The 17,750-nt window shown below is 37.2% G+C and overlaps 4 protein-coding genes across 4 annotated transcripts; 3 read left to right on the top strand and 1 right to left on the bottom strand.

Moving 5' to 3' along the window:
• The first annotated feature begins 997 nt into the window (after positions 1–997).
• Positions 998–3,204, top strand: LOC147288843 (CCT motif family protein). Its single transcript, XM_086239494.1, has 3 exons — positions 998–2,289; positions 2,714–2,923; positions 3,045–3,204. The coding sequence occupies exons 1-3, from the start codon at positions 1,402–1,404 to the stop codon at positions 3,066–3,068; spliced, it is 1,122 nt and encodes a 373-aa protein (XP_086095620.1). The 5' UTR covers positions 998–1,401; the 3' UTR covers positions 3,069–3,204.
• A 2,246-nt stretch (positions 3,205–5,450) lies between these two features.
• Positions 5,451–6,156, top strand: LOC147288844 (17.8 kDa class I heat shock protein-like). Its single transcript, XM_086239497.1, has one exon. It carries the CDS (start codon positions 5,558–5,560, stop codon positions 5,978–5,980), a length of 423 nt encoding a protein of 140 aa, XP_086095623.1. The 5' UTR covers positions 5,451–5,557; the 3' UTR covers positions 5,981–6,156.
• A 1,731-nt stretch (positions 6,157–7,887) lies between these two features.
• On the bottom strand, positions 7,888–8,966 carry LOC147288845 (BAG family molecular chaperone regulator 3-like). The gene is made up of 2 exons (XM_086239496.1): positions 8,538–8,966; positions 7,888–8,370 (listed from the first exon to the last, which is right to left on the bottom strand). Exons 1-2 carry the CDS (start codon positions 8,848–8,850, stop codon positions 8,144–8,146), a joined length of 540 nt encoding a protein of 179 aa, XP_086095622.1. The 5' UTR covers positions 8,851–8,966; the 3' UTR covers positions 7,888–8,143.
• Positions 8,967–11,874: 2,908 nt separating this feature from the next.
• Positions 11,875–14,574, top strand: LOC147288846 (protein LOW PHOTOSYNTHETIC EFFICIENCY 1, chloroplastic-like). Its single transcript, XM_086239492.1, is given in 2 exon segments — positions 11,875–14,388; positions 14,390–14,574. Coding segments are annotated over 2 exon segments (2,259 nt in total). The 5' UTR covers positions 11,875–12,207; the 3' UTR covers positions 14,468–14,574.
• The last annotated feature ends 3,176 nt before the right edge of the window (positions 14,575–17,750 follow it).

A 17,750-nucleotide genomic window follows, 5' to 3' on the forward strand; every position in this document is an offset into this window, starting at 1 on the left:
GATGGTGATGGTGGGAAATTTATCGTTGTGGCAATTGGGAGCTTTGTACACGTTTGCTTCCTGCACCTCATACCAAAAAGTGAGTACAAAAGCTTTTCCAGAGGGAGGGACCCATATGCCCCAGACTTTCTCGTGTAAGCACTAAGCAGGCTTGTAGTTATTGTCTCAAAACCAACACTAAATGGCAATAAAATTGATCTTTCTTTTTTTCTTTTGGGCTTTATTTATGGACCGGTTTTTCTGTGGGCTGAAAACCATAAAAATGAATCCTTAGTTATACTCTTATTATTCTTTGGACATAAATCAAACCTATTTAAATTAAATCAATCTGCTATTTTAATTTTAAAAAAATTTAGAATGTCATGCCTCCGTTCAATTCTATCATCTTTTCCGTCAAAAAAGACCACGTGCCCCTTCTTTCAAGATTTTTTTTGTCATTTGAAGCCTAATCCTCTTTTCATTCACTCTCTCTCTCTCTCTCTGACTATCGAGTTGCAAAGAAACAGAGAGTAAAGAGGATTAGGTTTGAAATGATGAAAAACTTCTTAAAAAATAGGGCACGTGCGTCTCACATTGTCTTTTCTTTACGAAAAAGTTGATGGAATTGGACGGAAGCGTGGCATTACAAATTTTTTAAAAATTAATGTGATATTGATTCAATTTTTAATTTGGATAGTGAAGTGCAAACGAAATCATAATTTAAATGAGTGACTTGTAAAAAAAACCTTTAAATTAAAACAAACATTGTCCCAATAAAATTTGTAAAACATGTACTCATGATTCATAAAATGTGATGTTTGATGGTATCTAAATTATAGAGAATTGGAATATAGGACAATTGTATTGAATTCCTAACAAATGATCGTATACAACATTAATGTTTGTAAGTTTGTAAAGGGCAGAAGACACAGTCATCCCATGAGTACTGAATAGCATTAATCAGATGCACATGAAAGAGTAGTAGTAGAGTGGAAACCGAGTGCACATTATTGGTTGGATATTACTGTACTGCCCCATCATCTTCAATGTCAATGTTGTGATTTGGGCAATGATAACCATCACCCCCATGTAATCTACTACAGCAAAGCGAAATCTAGATAACACAACCACAATCCACTGCTCCACCCAATCCCTTCACGCCACGTGTCATAAAGCACTGCGTCACCATCATCTCTCTCTCTTACGATCACCAACCCTTTCCCAATGGGTGAAGTAAGAAGTCCAGCTCTGCCCCGTCTGCCTCTGTGGCTCTGCTACCTTTTCCTTTCGCAGGAGCTTTTTCTTACCTTTTGGGCTTTTTAATTAATTTTCTTGCTCTACCTAGTGAGACTAGTGAACAGCAAAAGAGACTTAGAGAGAGAGAGAGAGAGAGAGAGAGAGAGAGAGAGAGAGAGAGAGATCATGTGCATCAAAAACAGTCCACCTCCTGATCATGATCATGTGGAAGAATTGCAAAGCAACAGGTCTTTGATGATGAAGGAAGAAGCACCCCTTAAACGTCTTGCAGCTCGAAAATCAAGAAGCAAGACCCGGAAGCCCAAGTTCTTGAGTCTCCGCTCCCAACTCATCTCCCAATTAGATGATCATCAAGATTATGCTCGACCAAAGTCTTCGTCAACGTCTACGATAACTACTATGTCCACCACGGACAACCACTGCCATCACCAGCTCAACCTATTCCCACTACACCCCGAAAACCTCGTGGATCATCAAGACAGAGCACCCGAAATGCACGACGATAACAACGTGGCCCTGCTCTTTCACTCCGACGGCGGCGCCACCCTCCACGGCCTCCTCACCTCCACCACCTTCACCGCCACCACAACAACGACAACGACCACATTGTCGTCTGATCAAGAAGAGTCTTTGTCCAGCTTCCCCTACTACAGGAGTAGATCTTCACAAGATCAATACTATTATAGCGAGGAGGGTGATTATAACATTGTACGGACGGCCATGAGGAGGAGAGAGAGGGACATGGGTAGTTCTGTGGATGAGAAGTGGGTGTGTTACTCGGAGCTGGTTGAGGTGCCGGAGGAGTTCACTAGCTCAACCAGTACCGCTTCTGCCTGTGGTCATCATGTGGAATATCATCATAATCAAGATCAACGGTGCAGGAAGCAGCACAAGGTTCTGGCATTGAAGCTTGATTATCAGGAGATTTTGAATGCTTGGTCTGATAAGGGCCCACTTTACATTGAAGGCTTAGGGGAGTCCCCACAAAGAGTCCCTGACTTGCAGGACATTGATCATCACCTTTTTCAGCTCCATGATACCACCATTTCCAATGTAAGCTACAATCATCAACTCAATTTTATTGATTAATTAATACATTCAGTTTGGTAATTGACATATATAATTTCATTCCAATCACTTTCAAATCATTGACTATATTATTTGTGAATTGTAAATTGGATTACTCATCATACTCATCATTTTCATTTATTAAATTCTTATTTTGAATTGTGTTGTGTACTTGTGTTTGATATACATTGTTGGGGGATAGAGGTCCTACCACTTTTGCCTTTGGGCCCCATTGCAGCTTAGCCAACTTGGGGTTATGGGCTTATTGTGGCCCAACTTACCAAACATTATTGTTTCTTCCTCTAAGAACATTATATATGCTAGTAATAGTAACAAAATAATGAAGTCCCAATCCCATGAATAATTAAAACTGAATTTGTTGGTGTTGGGCATTCATGTGTATGTGCAGATTGAGAATGTAATAGATAGTGGGAATTTATGGAGGGTCCCAGAAGAGGGTGGCAGCTTCATCAAAATGAAGAGTGAAGTAGAAGTGGGAGGAAGATCAAGAGAGGCGAGTGTATTGAGATACAAGGAAAAGAGGCATAGTAGGCTCTTCTCTAAGCGCATCCGATACCAAGTCCGAAAGCTCAATGCCGAGAAGCGACCACGTATGAAGGTAATTAACGAACCTGCCTTAATTATCTTAATTTGGATTAATGCTTAATTATACACTACCTTTAATTCTCAAATTAACCTAAGTTAATTAGCCAATTTTGCTTGTTGTTACAATACTGCAGGGTCGATTCGTGAAGAGAAATTGAAAGTACGCAAGTGAATTCGAAGACCATTATATGTTGGACATTGATCATCTATATTAAATTATTATTTACCTCCAAGAGGATGATGAGGATGCATGTATGCTGTATTGTGTTTGGATGAAGAGCTACTAGTACTATATATCTTTTTGTTTGTTAGTAGTGTTACACGAGGATCGATCAGAGGTGGATTCATTATGCATCTTTCATGAAAATCATGAAATATATGCATAAATCATACACAAATTGAGATCATCTACACAGTACCGTTGTGGGCACTAAAGGATTTAGATTCTCAGCTTGTTTTGAATCGAACCATGTAATATAAATTTAAGAATTTATGTAAATTTGTTCACACTCAAAAAGTACTATGAATTCATTTGACCATTTGTTTCTTATCATGAATAATAAATACAGAAATAAATTCAAAGTCAAGTATATATATATATATATTAAAAGCATAATAGGTTCAAGTTCATTTTTGCCCATGAATTATAGGGCCTATTTCAAATAACTCCATGTACTATCAAATGTTTCAAATAAACTTATAAACTAAACAAAAGTATACAAAATGTTTCAAATAAACTTATAAACTAAACAAAAGTATACAGAATAGCCCATCTATCAAATATTAGAGGGGTAATTTTGTCATTTCATCAATTAACAATATTTAATTATTATTTAAATAACCAAAACTAATATACTAAAATAATTATATAAAAAAACCCACCCCACTCCGCCACCTTGCCCCTCCTTCCCTCGCCACCTTGCCCCTCCACCCCCGCCACCCAGCCTCTCTCTCTCTCTCTCTCTCTCTCCCGCAACAACCCTAGCCACTTCCCCCACCCCCCACGTCGACAACCTCTACCGCCACTTCCAATCCTACTACGACGCGCTCGACCTCGCCGCCTCAAACGACGTCGTTGCCATCGCTCAACTCCTCCACCTCGACTGGTGCACTTCTCTCGAGAAGCCTTCCTCTGGCTCAGCGACCTCCACCTCTACGTCTTCACCAACCTCCTCCGCTCCTTCCTCAACCAAAAGGACACGTCGAACTCTGAAACCGACGACGACAGCGTCGGCATGGAATGTGCGGGAATGGTGGGGTTGCTATCAGCAGTAGGAGGGTGGTGGAGTGGGGGGATGGTGGGGTTGGGGTGAGGGGGGTGGCGCAGGGTGGGTGGGGGGAGTTGCGGGGATGGAGGGAGGTGGAGTGGTGAGGGGGGCGGGGGAAGGAGGGGTTGGGTTGGCGGGGTGGATAGGGCTAGGTGGCGGGGGAAATCAAGTATGAAATGTACGATGACTGACTGGCTGAGGAAAGCGAGTCGGACCTTGGCGTGGGCTCGACTTCACGGAGGATTTTGGTTCGCGGGTCGGGGTTTCTGGAGGGGCTGGGTGGTGAGGGAGGGAGGGGCAAGGTGGCGGGGGTGGGGGACGAGCTGGGTGGGTTTTTTTTTTATAATGATTTTAGTTATATTAATTTTGGTTATTTAAATAATAATTAATTTTATTAATTGATGAAATGACAAAAATACCCCTTTAATATTTGACAGATGGATTATTTTGTATAATTTCGTTTAGTTTATAGGTTCATTTAAAATATTTGATAATATATAGAATCATTTGAAATAGGCCTATAGTTCATGACTTCATGGGCAAAAATAAACTTGAACCTTTATAATAATATGCATGTGATATGAGTAATTGAGTACCTTGTTTGGTTTATATGTATGAATAAGTTGAAGATGATGATGAGATGGTAGTGGAGAGGTTGACTTTGATCCACAGAGAAGCTAGTTAATATTATATTGTTGACAGAGGAAAAGAGAGCACAAATCTGGCCATACAAACAAGCCTTCCTGGGTATGTTCAGTTGTGCTCTCTATCTTCTGTCAACATTTATTCATTCATTCTTTCAACAACGTCCTAATTAAGCTACCTACAACTTACAACACCATATATTTATGCTCCATCTTGTGGTCTTCTTGGGATAAGAAACCCAAAACTCTTTCTGGAGCGAGCCGTGTGGCTCATTTCATAACCGCTAATATCCATGCCTTTTTAGTATCAACATCACATTAATTACTCTACCAATTAGGTGCCTTCTTGGTACCTTGTTGTCTTGTATATATTCAGAGTGGAATATTCTTATGAATTCATATTTTAGTTAAGATTCTTATGAATTCATTATTTGATAATGACACTGTTTTTATGGGCTTCGCCTTTCAAGCCTAGAAAACAAAAATGGGTTGGGTCATGAGTGGACCTTTGACAATTTGAGTAGGCCCAAGAGAAGGTTCAAGCTGCACACACCTGCCGAAGATGGTAGAACAACCTGATTTTATTAAATGTCAAAAATAGTAAGAAAGAAAGAAGACCCAAGAAAGTTCAAGACCCATCTCATGATGTACATATAAATCTCTCTCCCGGCCAAATGTAAATCAATAACACAAGCAATCGATCCATATCCTCATACAAACAAATTCACAAACACAATGTCGACACTCATTTCGAAATTGGGTGACGAAATTTTGGACCCCTTTCTTTCTCTGGTGAACAAGTGTCCCGTGCTGAACACCCCAACGGACTGGAAGGAGACCCCAGAAGCCCATGTGCTTGTTGCGGACCTTCCGGGGCTGAAGAGAGAGGAGGTGAAGGTGGAGGTCGATGAGAGCAGAGTGCTCCAAATAAGTGGGCAGAGGAAAGTGGAAGAAGATGGTGGCGAGGACAAGAGTGGGCATAAGTGGCACCGTCTTGAGCGTTGCCGTGGCAACTTCCTCAGGAGGTTTAGGCTGCCGGAAAATGCCAACACCGATCAAATTAAGGCCTCCATGGAGAATGGAGTGCTCACTGTCACCATTCCCAAGCAGGAGCTTCAGAAACCTCAAAGGAAGGCCATTCAGATTGAAGGGAATTAAATAATTAATTATAAGGCTTAAAAAATAATAATGTTGCTTAATGTGTGTGTGGTTGGTTACAAGCTATAGTGGTGTCAATGTGATTGTTATGCATGTTTGCTTTTGTTTCTTATGCATATTTGTGTGATGTACTCATGGTATGCAGTTTATAAATAAAGCTTATGAATTGGTATCAATTGCAGAGTTTCATTTTTTGTTTTTTCTGTAACCCTGTCAATTATGAAGACCTTAAACTAGGAAGATTGTTCATATTTAAAATAAATAAAAAAATTTAGAAAGATTGTTTAAAGTTTTAAACCCACTTGCAGGATCCATGTTAAAGTGTAGCCTAGCAGAAGCGAAGCCCATATAGCCTTTCTTATCTGAACGGTAGCCTATAGTTTAAACCCAGTAATTTGGGTTTCAGTGACCCAGGCCCAACGGAAGACATTTGTTTCTTCTCCTTGTATTTGTTTTTTATTTTTTAAAAAAATTGGCAATAAAATCTTTCTCCTGGATTTTATTTTGAAACCATATTCGGACATGAAGCAAATGGTAGTTGTCCACTTGTCGAATCAAGAATCCCATTCCCATCTAAAGAAAGTAGAGAAGGTTTAAAAAAATACAATATTTATTTTGAATTAATTTAAACGAGTTTTTTTTTTTTTGGGGGTCTGTTATTAGATTATAAATCATTGTGCCGGCCACTTGTCAAGAGCCAACAACTTTATGTCTCACGAAGTTGCTTTCCTGCACACGCAGGATCACTATAGCCTATAGGCACAAAACGAAAGAATATGGGTTATATATAAAAATGATCCACAAATTTTACAATGAATTTTAATTTGATCTATTAATTATAAAAAGTGTCAATTTCGTTCACAAATTTTTCAAGTTGTACCAAAGCAGTACAAATGTTAACTTTCATTAAAAAATTTAACGAAAACTGGTTATGTGCACAACAAGTGACTACATTTTCAAAGACATTTTAGTCCGTTCATCACATTTTCATGTGATCAATTCAATTAATTTTTTGATGAAAATTAACATTTGTACTAGTTTGATATAACTTGAAAAGTTCGTGGACCAAATTGACACTTTTTATAGTTAGTGGACCAAATTGAGATTCACTGTAAAGTTCGTAGACCATTTTTGTATTTAACCCAAAGAATATTGTTTTGAAAGAGAGAGAATATATTGAAATGAAACCCCTTTTATGCATTTCCACAGTGTTATGGTACAAAACAACGGTCCTATATAATTATTGCATATATCTCTTTTATCATATAACTTGTCGTACACATAAAATCAGACCAGTTAGCTTGCCTTTTGATAATTGGTTCTTCAATATTGAATCTTCAGTGTGTGTTATTAACTTATTTATTCCATAATGTTCCTTTGTACTGTACTTATAACATTCATAATTAATTGAAGATAAGCCTGGGCATTAGATGGAAGTCACCTTTTGACTCAACCAATAATTATTAATTTATTAGATTAGAATAGTAGATGGGTAGATAAAATGCCAGATGCCAGCGCTTTTGCTTTTTACTTTTTAGTGGTTGCAAACTTGCAATTCATTCAATTAAATGAATGGCCTAACTTTAATTAGAAATACTATTTTAGGCTTTTAAGTTAGCTTTTGGTGATATTGTTTGGCTGGCTAGCTAGCTTTTGTGCTCTACGCATAATTTTTTGGGCCAGCGTGCACGCGTGGGTATCCAAATGGACCAATCCATGCTTTATAATTCACAAAATGAGTACTAGTGTACTACACAATAGACATGCAAATTGGAAAGCAATCTGCAATTTTTTTAAAAAATAAAATTTATAAACATATGGATTAAAGTAAACTATGCCATCACATTAATCAGCCATTACAAACTTACAAGGATAGGCATATATGATATATGTATATATATGCATCAATCAAGCTTACAATCTGTAGTTGCATTAAAGCCCCAACCGACACAAAATGGCAAATGATCAATCGATGTCCCTACCTAGCTAGGCTATTACCTAATAATTAAAATATTTAGGAATCTAGCCAATTAAGTCATGATCAGCAAGGTAGATGACCATACTTAAACTAAGCATACAATTTTGTGGTTAGTGATGAAGAGGGTAGATTGATTAATTAATATGCATCAATGTTTAATTCAATATTAGCTTGACACTGATGGATCATACGCTAATGGTACGACAAGTGGAAGGTCCATTGATGCCATGAATGCGCTGAAGCAGCTTCATTTCTTTGATAGCTGGGTCTTGGAGCAACAGCACCTTGTCTTTCTCTCTAACCCCAACCATGTGTAGGTATTCACCATCCTCTCTCTCTTTCCCTTTGAACAGTAGCCTTTGCTCTCTTGGCTCCATACCACTAACCAATGACAATATCATCTTTAATTCCCCTGCAAATTAATCAATTAATATTCATAAAAAATTAGTAATCCAATTTCAAGATCAAATCATACCGAGATTTGTAACTCTAGTGGTTGAGAACATAAGACCGTTTATTCTCTCTATATCGTTTTATAATGTATCAAATTAAAAATGATAAGAGAGATTAAGAGCTTACCAAATGTAGAAGTGGATTCAATGGAGATGTCATGCCACTGTGACACAGTTGAGACTCTAACAGTGATCATTCCCTCTCCATCACTACTTTGACCATCTGCAGTAGTCTCCCTCCTTTGGACAAGCATGCCTCCTGGTCTACGTTCCCATTTGATTTCACCATTACTCATATTATTATTAATATTGTTATTAATGCCTCCTCCAAGCTCCTTTGGTTGATCACCTCCGCCTTTAATCTTATTATTATTGCCACTGCTGCTGAGCTTAGAGATACTAAAGCTTCTGCAAAACCTTTTTGACTTCAACTTCATCATCTTCAAATTGCTCCTTTTGTTATCTCTGGCTCTCTAGCTCTTTAATTTCCTCTGTTTTTGTGGTAGCTCTTGCTCTTCAAATGGGGAATTCAAAGGGTTGGGGTTGCCTACTTATATAATAGTAGCTAGGTAGCTAGCTAGTTAGAGAGAACTAGAGTCTACAGAGAGAGAGAGAGAGAGAGAGAGAATGGATTAATTAATTAGGACAAATTTAATAAGACCGAGACTAAAATACAAGCCGCCCGGAAGTGTGTTGCAAAAAGTAAGACTTACAATAGTGAAGGGCCAATGAAATAATGACACATGGGGTGAGGAGGAACAATATGGGCTTCGTTTCTCCTGCTTATTTTGTGGAAGGCCGATGCACATGGGGGTGGGTGCTCAAGAACACGCTTGCTTGATTGCCGGACCAACACATAAAATCAATTCCTCAATTAATTAATCTTTAATCTACAAATATATATATGTATGATTCTTAATTAATTTCATTCTTTAGTAATATTATTAACTGTAAATTATAATTTAGTACCTCAAATTTGTCTTGTATTGCAATTTAGTATCCTCAGTTTAATTTTCAACGATCTCATACCTTATTTTTATTAGTTTACTAATTATATATCTCATCTTCAGATTATAAATTATGTCATTACTTAACAAGGTTTTGGATAAATATATGTAATTGTTAAAAAAATAAAAAATGAGATATGTGATCATTAAAAATTGAACTCATAATACTAATTTACAATATGAGAAAAAAATGAAGATACTAAATTATAATTTGACCTGTTGTTAATATATAAGTTGCTGGAAGTTATGTTAACCTTAGCAAAACAAGGAGCCAATAGATCTGAATGAATGTGGGCCGGAGGGAATATATGTTACATGTATGTTATTTAAGAAATTAAAATGAGAAGAAAAGCTATCTTTTTGTCTTTATCTATAATATGTGACTTGCTTGAGTTTTTGTGTTTAGTTAGGTGAGTGTTTAAGATATCTTTTGGGTTTGGGTTTACTTTTCTTATTGGTCGACCATTGGTGGTTGGCTAATTAAGCTCTCTCTCTCTCTCTCTCTCTCTCTCTCTCTCTCTCTCTCTCTCTCTCTCTCTCTCTCTCTCTCTCTCTCTCTCTCTCTCTCTCTCTCTCTCTCTCTCTCTATGGTATCAATCCATGTGCGCAAGAGATTTTAAAAATGTTATATTTTAAGCTCCCTCTCTTCCTCTCTTTCTTAATTTCTCTTAACCATGTTTGTCCAATGTGTTGAACATGAAGAAACTTGAATACTTGTTCATTTCAATTCAAACTAGCTCGAGAAACAAATAATAAGAAACCGACCTCGATCCTCCATAATTAAGGGATAAGTAACACAAATTTGGGATGAGGTATAGTTCACTAAATTAATCCGATATCTTATTCCTTTGTTTGTTAATTAGGGATATATATATGTCTTTCATCTCTTTTCCTTTTCTGCATATATGATCGATAATTATAGTAAGACTAAATATTGTGAGCAGAGCATGCATGCATTCATGGAAGCGACACATTGATAGCCCATACCCCAGAACATGGTAGAAGTGGGAGATGAGAGAAACAAATTTGTATAAGGTTGGATCAATTGGCGACAAGCGACACCCCACGTGTACTTGTACAAAGAAGATTGAAATATTAACGATCAACTCATAGGTTTGGACTTTAGAGAACCATAGCATCATGCTACTCTAAATTTATATGTGAGATGGACCCCCTATATAGGCATGTAGCATCCTAGTACATATATGGGTTGAGGTATGGGCTTAAATTCATTAACATGTGCTATAATTAAATCATTAATATGATATCGTATGACATACAATTATATTTAATAAAAAAAAAATTTACATTTTAAAGTGTAAAACTGAACCCATTCAAATTGAAAAATTAAAAATGTGATTGCCATACAAGGGTTGTATGACAAAGTTTTCCATCGTTTAAAATATCTAGATAATTACTAGCTGCTACAACCTAGTTTTTACTAGTTTCGTTTGAATAATTATGTGGTATGGTTTATTCACTCATCAATTCCAATGATGTACTCTAAATTATATATAATTAGGGTACGTAACATGGTTTCAATGACCGAATTTTAGGGGGGAACTACAAATTATCACATAGATTTTTATTTAATAGATAAATAATGATATATAGTACATCCAAACCCATGTTTAAATGAATGTAGATTTGATGAGGTTAACCTTGTTAGCTAGACATGTTCGATCTCATGCAAATACAAAATACAAAAAGCGATAGAAATGCATGGTTTGGCAGCACAAGATTGATTCTTTCACGCATCCCACAAGATTTGCTTCTTCTTCATTTGTTGGCATGCTCATCAATAGATATAGCTAGAGATTTTATGCGCATCAAGGTGTGATTTTAAGCACAATTATAGAGTTGCATATATGCATGGGCTGTAATGTATATATGCTATTCATTATTCAATTTTAATCAATTAATTGATATCCCAACCATTATCACTGACACCACCTCCTTTGTTCTTGTACTATTATAACAGTAAAAAAGGTGTCATTGTTTTATTAGGAGCCTATGGACATTATTAATTCGATCATGTTTTTTATTTGCTTGTGGAAACCCTCTATTTTTCCTTTGTTTTTGTTTTTGTTTTCTGGGTGATCACGAATCTCAAAAAACAGGACAAACTGATCCCATTTCGATCACACACCCGATTAAAAGAGTAATAAATAGAAAGATTTACAAGAATATAATCCAATCATAAGAAAATGCCACATAGAGGTTTAGATTCTAATCATGGTTACAAAATGCTCAATGTACCACCGAGCCCATTAGGCATTGGATCAGCAATGCCATGATTAGGCCCAACTAAATTAAAAGTAGAGTGGCCTGTTTCACTTCTGGGCCCTGACAGCCTTACTTTCTGTTCTTTTCTTCTTCTCCCAATGACTGATTTCTAGCACACCAGTCACCGCTCATTTTGTTACTACAATTGAATGGCTGAGAGAAAACCACAGCAGCACTGAAAAATAAAATAAAATCCCACTTCAGAAATCTACTCAATTATAGTAAGCACAACCCAAGTTTACAAATTGATCTCTCTGACTCTGTGCTTTTCAATCTAGGAGTTCAGGTATGTACCCATCTCTTGCAGTTGTTGGGAATTCAGTAAATTCAGAACGGAACTGACAAGATATAGATGTAGTCGTTGTTTCTTCGCTTTCTCTTTGTAAAGATGGAAACTGTGCTGGAAATTATATAATGAGTACCTATACATATGCCCTCTAACTCTTCCACAAGACTTTCAATTCTGGGTTATTCTTTCTTTCTTTCTTGTAAATTTCACGGAAAATGCAAGCTTTAATCACTTGTCCCTCGAGGGGTGACATCTGGGCAGTACCCCAGTTGGCTTTTGAACTTGGTTCTTCTTGTAAATTTAATACCAGACGTAGAAGAAAAAAGATGTGGGATATTGGTGTTCCTGTTTTTTATGGTAGAGGTGCTGCTGTTTTATTGTTTTCTAGCAATTCTGGAGTTATGCAGAGTGAAACTTTCAGTGGAAGTCCAAACTTTGGTTTTGGATGTGGGTGCCTCTCTGGGTACTCTAAACTTAAACTTGCTCGCTTTTGTGAGATTAAGAAAGGTTCCTTTGGTGGTTCGTTTGTGTTAGCCTGGGCATTGGAGGAACAAGCAATTGGGAATCACAATCTTGTAGAAGAATCCACATCAGAAAATAGGTTGTCAGTGAAATGTGAGAGTAAGAGCGTTGATCATTCAAATGTGGATGGAATAGAGGGTGGTGGTAAGAATGATGATGATGAAGTAGATGTGGGAAGTCGAAGAGAAAATTGGGAGCAGAAAAACGAAAAGATTGATGTGCGTGCACTGGCATTGAGCTTACAATTTGCAAAAACAGCCGATGATGTAGATGAGGTTCTTAAGGACAAGGTTGATTTGCCTCTTCAAGTATTCTCATCCATGATTAGGGGTTTTGGAAGAGACAGGTTGATGGATTCTGCGGTTGCTGTTGTTGAATGGCTTAAGAGAAGGAAGGAAGAAACTAATGGTTTGATTACCCCAAACTTATTCATATATAATAGTCTTTTGGGTGCAGTGAAGCAATCTGGACAATTTGGGGAAATGGATAATGTCTTGAATGATATGACTCGAGAAGGAGTGAAACCGAATGTTGTAACTTACAACACTAAAATGGCAATTTATGTAGAACAAGGACTATGTATTGAGGCCCTTAATGTTCTAGAGGAAATTCAGGAGAAGGGCCTGATTCCGTCGTCAGTATCCTATTCCACATCACTGTTGGCTTATCAAAGAATGCAAGATGGGAATGGAGCTTTAAAGTTCTTCGTTGAGTTCAGAGAAAAGTTTCATAAAGGTGATATAGTTAAAGATGCTGATGAAGACTGGGAACAGGAGTTTGCAAAGCTTGAGAACTTTACAAAACGTGTTTGCTACCAAGTGATGCGGCGGTGGCTTGTGAAGGATGATAACTTAAGCACCAATGTGCTAAAACTTCTAGCAGAGATGGATAATGCTGGGGTTCCACTTGGTCGGGCAGAGCACGAGCGCCTTTTGTGGGCTTGTACCCGTGAAGAACATTATATGGTGGCAAAAGAATTGTATAATAGGATGAGAGAAAGACATCTTGAAATAAGTTTATCCGTGTGTAACCATGTGATTTGGGTGATGGGGAAGGCTAAGAAATGGTGGGCAGCTTTGGAGATTTATGAGGATATGATGGACAAGGGGCCACAGCCAAATAACATGTCATATGAATTGATTGTATCTCACTTTAATGTTCTTCTAACTGCAGCTAGAAAAAGAGGCATTTGGAGATGGGGTGTCAGGTTGCTCAACAAGATGGAAGAGAAAGGCCTTGAACCTAGAAGTAAGGAATGGAATGCAGTTCTTGTTGCCTGTTCCAAGGCTGCAGAAACCACTGCTGCTGTCCAGATTTTTAAAAGAATGGTGGAACAAGGTCAGAAACCCACAATCCTTTCTTATGGGGCATTGCTTAGTGCCCTTGAGAAGGGAAAGCTCTATGATGAGGCCCGCCGGGTGTGGGATCATATGATTAAGGTTGGCATGCAACCGAACTTGTATGCCTACACAACTATGGCTTCAGTTCTCAGCGGACAAGGAAAATTCAATATGGTAGATACCATCATTCATGAGATGGGTTCATCAGGAATCGAGCCAACCGTTGTGACATACAATGCCATTATTAGTGGGTTTGCGCGAAATGGTTGGAGCAGTGCTGCATATGAATGGTTTGGTCGCATGAAGGCTGAGAACATTGCTCCAAACAATGTTACATATGAAATGATGATTGAGGCTCTAGCAAAGGAAGGGAAACCAAGGCTTGCATATGAGTTATATCTGAGGGCTCAAAATCAGGGCCTTCACCTCTCTTCAAAGGCTTATGATACAGTGGTTCAGGTCTCACTGGATTCTGGAGCTAATATTGATGTAAGACTTTTAGGGGCACGGCCACCAAATAAAAAGGAAATAGTGCAAGGTAGAACAACTTCTATCCAATTTTTTTAAGAATTCAGATATTCCCAACTCCCAACTACTTCCCAAGAGATGTTAACCATTTGATAGAGAAGAAATATACACCCTGAAACAAATTTTCTGTGATTTTCTGTTCATTCCATCTCTATGTACACCCCATGTGTAATGGTTTGCAATTTTAAGTAACACTGTGCCGTCTCTTTAAATTTCAGGTCGTTTGCTGCTTAAAACATGGATATACTTTGTCCCTCATTGTGCAACAAATTTAAAATATGCTTAATTAGGCATTGACATTGTTTAGATAATCCCATTTTTTGCACACACATAATATTTCTTTTGAATTTCTAAATATGTTACGTTAGATTCAGCATGTAGCTGACTTAATCGAATATTTATTATCTTTGTATAAACAATGGAAGAGATCCAGCTGTGGCTCTATTTTGTTCAGTAATCGCTTCTCTTTTCTTCTTGGGCCGAAAAAAGCTAAGCAGGCCCAAAATATACAGAAGTACACAAAAGCTAACTGAGCCACAGTACAGGCCCAAACCCAAAACTGGAGAACATACCCATGAGGGCCATGACATGGCCAGTGGGTGAGAGTGAGACCTCTCACCTCTCTTCATTTATTAGGGACTTTTATTGCATTCACTCACACTCTCTGTGTCGGTGTGTCCCTCTCTATTTCTCCCCACCCACCGTGATATTTCCAAGCTGAGGTAAATTTTTTCTCATCTTTTTTTTTTAAGAGTTTCAAATTAGTTTATTACTGATTTCTTTCTTTTAATGTTTATTTTTATGAATTTCAGTTATCCATATTGCTACTCTAATTATTATTTTTCATCTTTAAATTTCGGTTCACACTTTTGCTGTGCACTTGAGCATGAATGCATGAGTGGCATTTTGGTTATTAATTTGTGATGAACTGATCATGTAAATTTAGAGTTGTCTGTTACTAAACATAGAGTTGTGATATCTGCATTTGCTGATTCATTATTCATTTATTCTGCTCAGGTTGTGTGGATGGGTTTCAATATAGAAAGAGTTGATACACTTGACTTAATTAAAAATGGTGGGTATCAATTGATTTTCTCCATCACAAATGCCTAAATACGATAACATTCTTCATATTAAGCCTGAATTCTAACAAAGAGATTTCTTCAGAAATATATATTTGTTTAAATTCAGCCGCAACTTGAAGAATGTGTTGAGTTTGGGCATTTTTTGATGGAAATGACCATTTGATACCTCACCATCTTTAATTCTTGTCAAGAAACCAGTATCGCCCGGTGTTGCCCACCTCAAACACAGAAGGATCCATGGCTGTCAAGTTAAGAAATTGTGGCCAGACTTGGAGATTTGTGAGGATTTGTTGGACAAGTTGAAGGGCCAAATAACATGTCATATGAATTGATAGTGCCTCACTTTTAATGTTCTTCTAATTGCAGTAAAAAAAAAAAAAAGAGGAATTTGGAGATAGAAGTGGGGGGTTGCTTGACAATTAACAAGATGGAAGATAAAGGCCTGAAACTTAGAAGAGGCTTTGTGGTTAGTAATGAAGAGATTAATATGAATGTTTAATTAATTATTGTCATACTCATTCACACTCAACCGTTGGCCTCCTGCCAATACTCAATTACTTTACTCTAATTAATTAGTGCCTTCATTTCTTTGATACAGATTAATATGGGCACATGGGGTATGTGATTTGGTTGGGTTTTTATGTTTAGTTAGGTGGGTGTTTAAGATTTCTTTTGGATTTACTTTTCGTATTAGTGGTTGACTGATCTCTAATTTCTCTATGCAATCAATCGTATTGTAATTGTGGCATGCAGAACAAGGTTGATTCTTTCATGCTTTCCACAAGATTTGCCTTGATTAGGCATTGACAGCGATTGCCAGCATGAAGGCAACTGAAGGACATGAATTTAGTATTATAGGTGTCATTGAAGTGTAAAGCTCTGGACGAATATGATGACTTCATTACAGCAATTCTCTTTGAATTATCTGAAAGAATAATGGGTTCTCATATATTTCAGTAAAATAATCAGATTCAATATGTAAAGGCATAACCAAGATGATTAGAATACCTTTGTATAATACCTTGGTGTATGTACAAAGGTACTCTTGTTTGTCCTCAAAGTCTCAAACTTGTAGTGGAGGGAAATCTTGGGGCCTACAGGGGTCATTATCTCTACAACTTTGGTTTTAAAATGGAAGCTGATCAGATGACACAAGAATTTTGCTCAAGATCACCTGAAGATAACATCATTTATATTGTAATCCCACTTAAAAATTATGCTGCCTACTCATGCGTCCTACAAGTGGAGCTTGATGATGACATCTTACATTTCATTTTGTAAATGTAATGGTGCTTAATTTCCATGTTTCTTACATATATTATAAGACGCATGTTTTTCGAATAAATACAATATAAAATGTTCTAGGTTTAAAACAAAGGACCTGGAAAATCTTGCTTTGACTTATTTTCAATATGATAAGAGTATAGACGCTAGGTAAATTCCACCCATTCATTTCTCTTGTCAAATGTCAAATTTTGGTTCTAAAGAATACAATATTTTGGTTCTAAAGAACATTTACTTGTCAAATTTCATTAATTATATTCCAAACATGCTTATTAATTTCTCTAATTGAACAGACAACAGAATTCCATAGCAATTGTCAACTCATGCTCCATAGCAATTATGTCGCTAAATTTTGAAAAGCCTATAAGTCTACTGTAAGTTATATGTAACTTACAGTAGCATATAATAAGTTATGTCGCCAAAATTATAACTCTTCCCCACTAATAATAAGTTATATTATTAGTGGCATTGAATAATTGATTGAGATGTAACTTATATATGTAACTACTATTACTGCTAGATGCATCAATTATTATCATAATTTTTTAAATTCTAACTAATGTGATGGTAATATATTTCTCTACCAAACTAGAAAAAAACTTGTTTTCTCAAAATGAATAGGCTCATCAGTTACTCGTTACCACCATTGCAAGTTGCTTGATCAAGCAAAGTTGGCGGCAGTAGAGACTTCAGTTCAGAGTTCAGACACCTGAGCCGTTACCAGATAAGTTCCAAAACGCTTGGCCAAGGTCTAAACTTCTAAACTTCTACGTTATCACGGAAAAAACAACTGACTTATTGCCAGACGCGTTTCCTTAAGTCAATGCACACTACTCGCGATTTCATTGGATGCCATAACTTAGAATCAATCGTTGCTTCTACATTCGACAGCTGTCTGCTGATTGTCGCGAGTACATTCCTATCAAATTTAAAACAAAGTACAGTCGTGAAGTTTTCTAGCTCGCCGGAAAAGTATTATTGCTTGTTCCAGGCCCAATT

The sequence above is a fragment of the Dryas octopetala genome, chromosome 4, assembly GCF_963921425.1.
Source record: "Dryas octopetala chromosome 4, drDryOcto1.1, whole genome shotgun sequence".
Lineage (NCBI taxonomy): Eukaryota > Viridiplantae > Streptophyta > Magnoliopsida > Rosales > Rosaceae > Dryas > Dryas octopetala.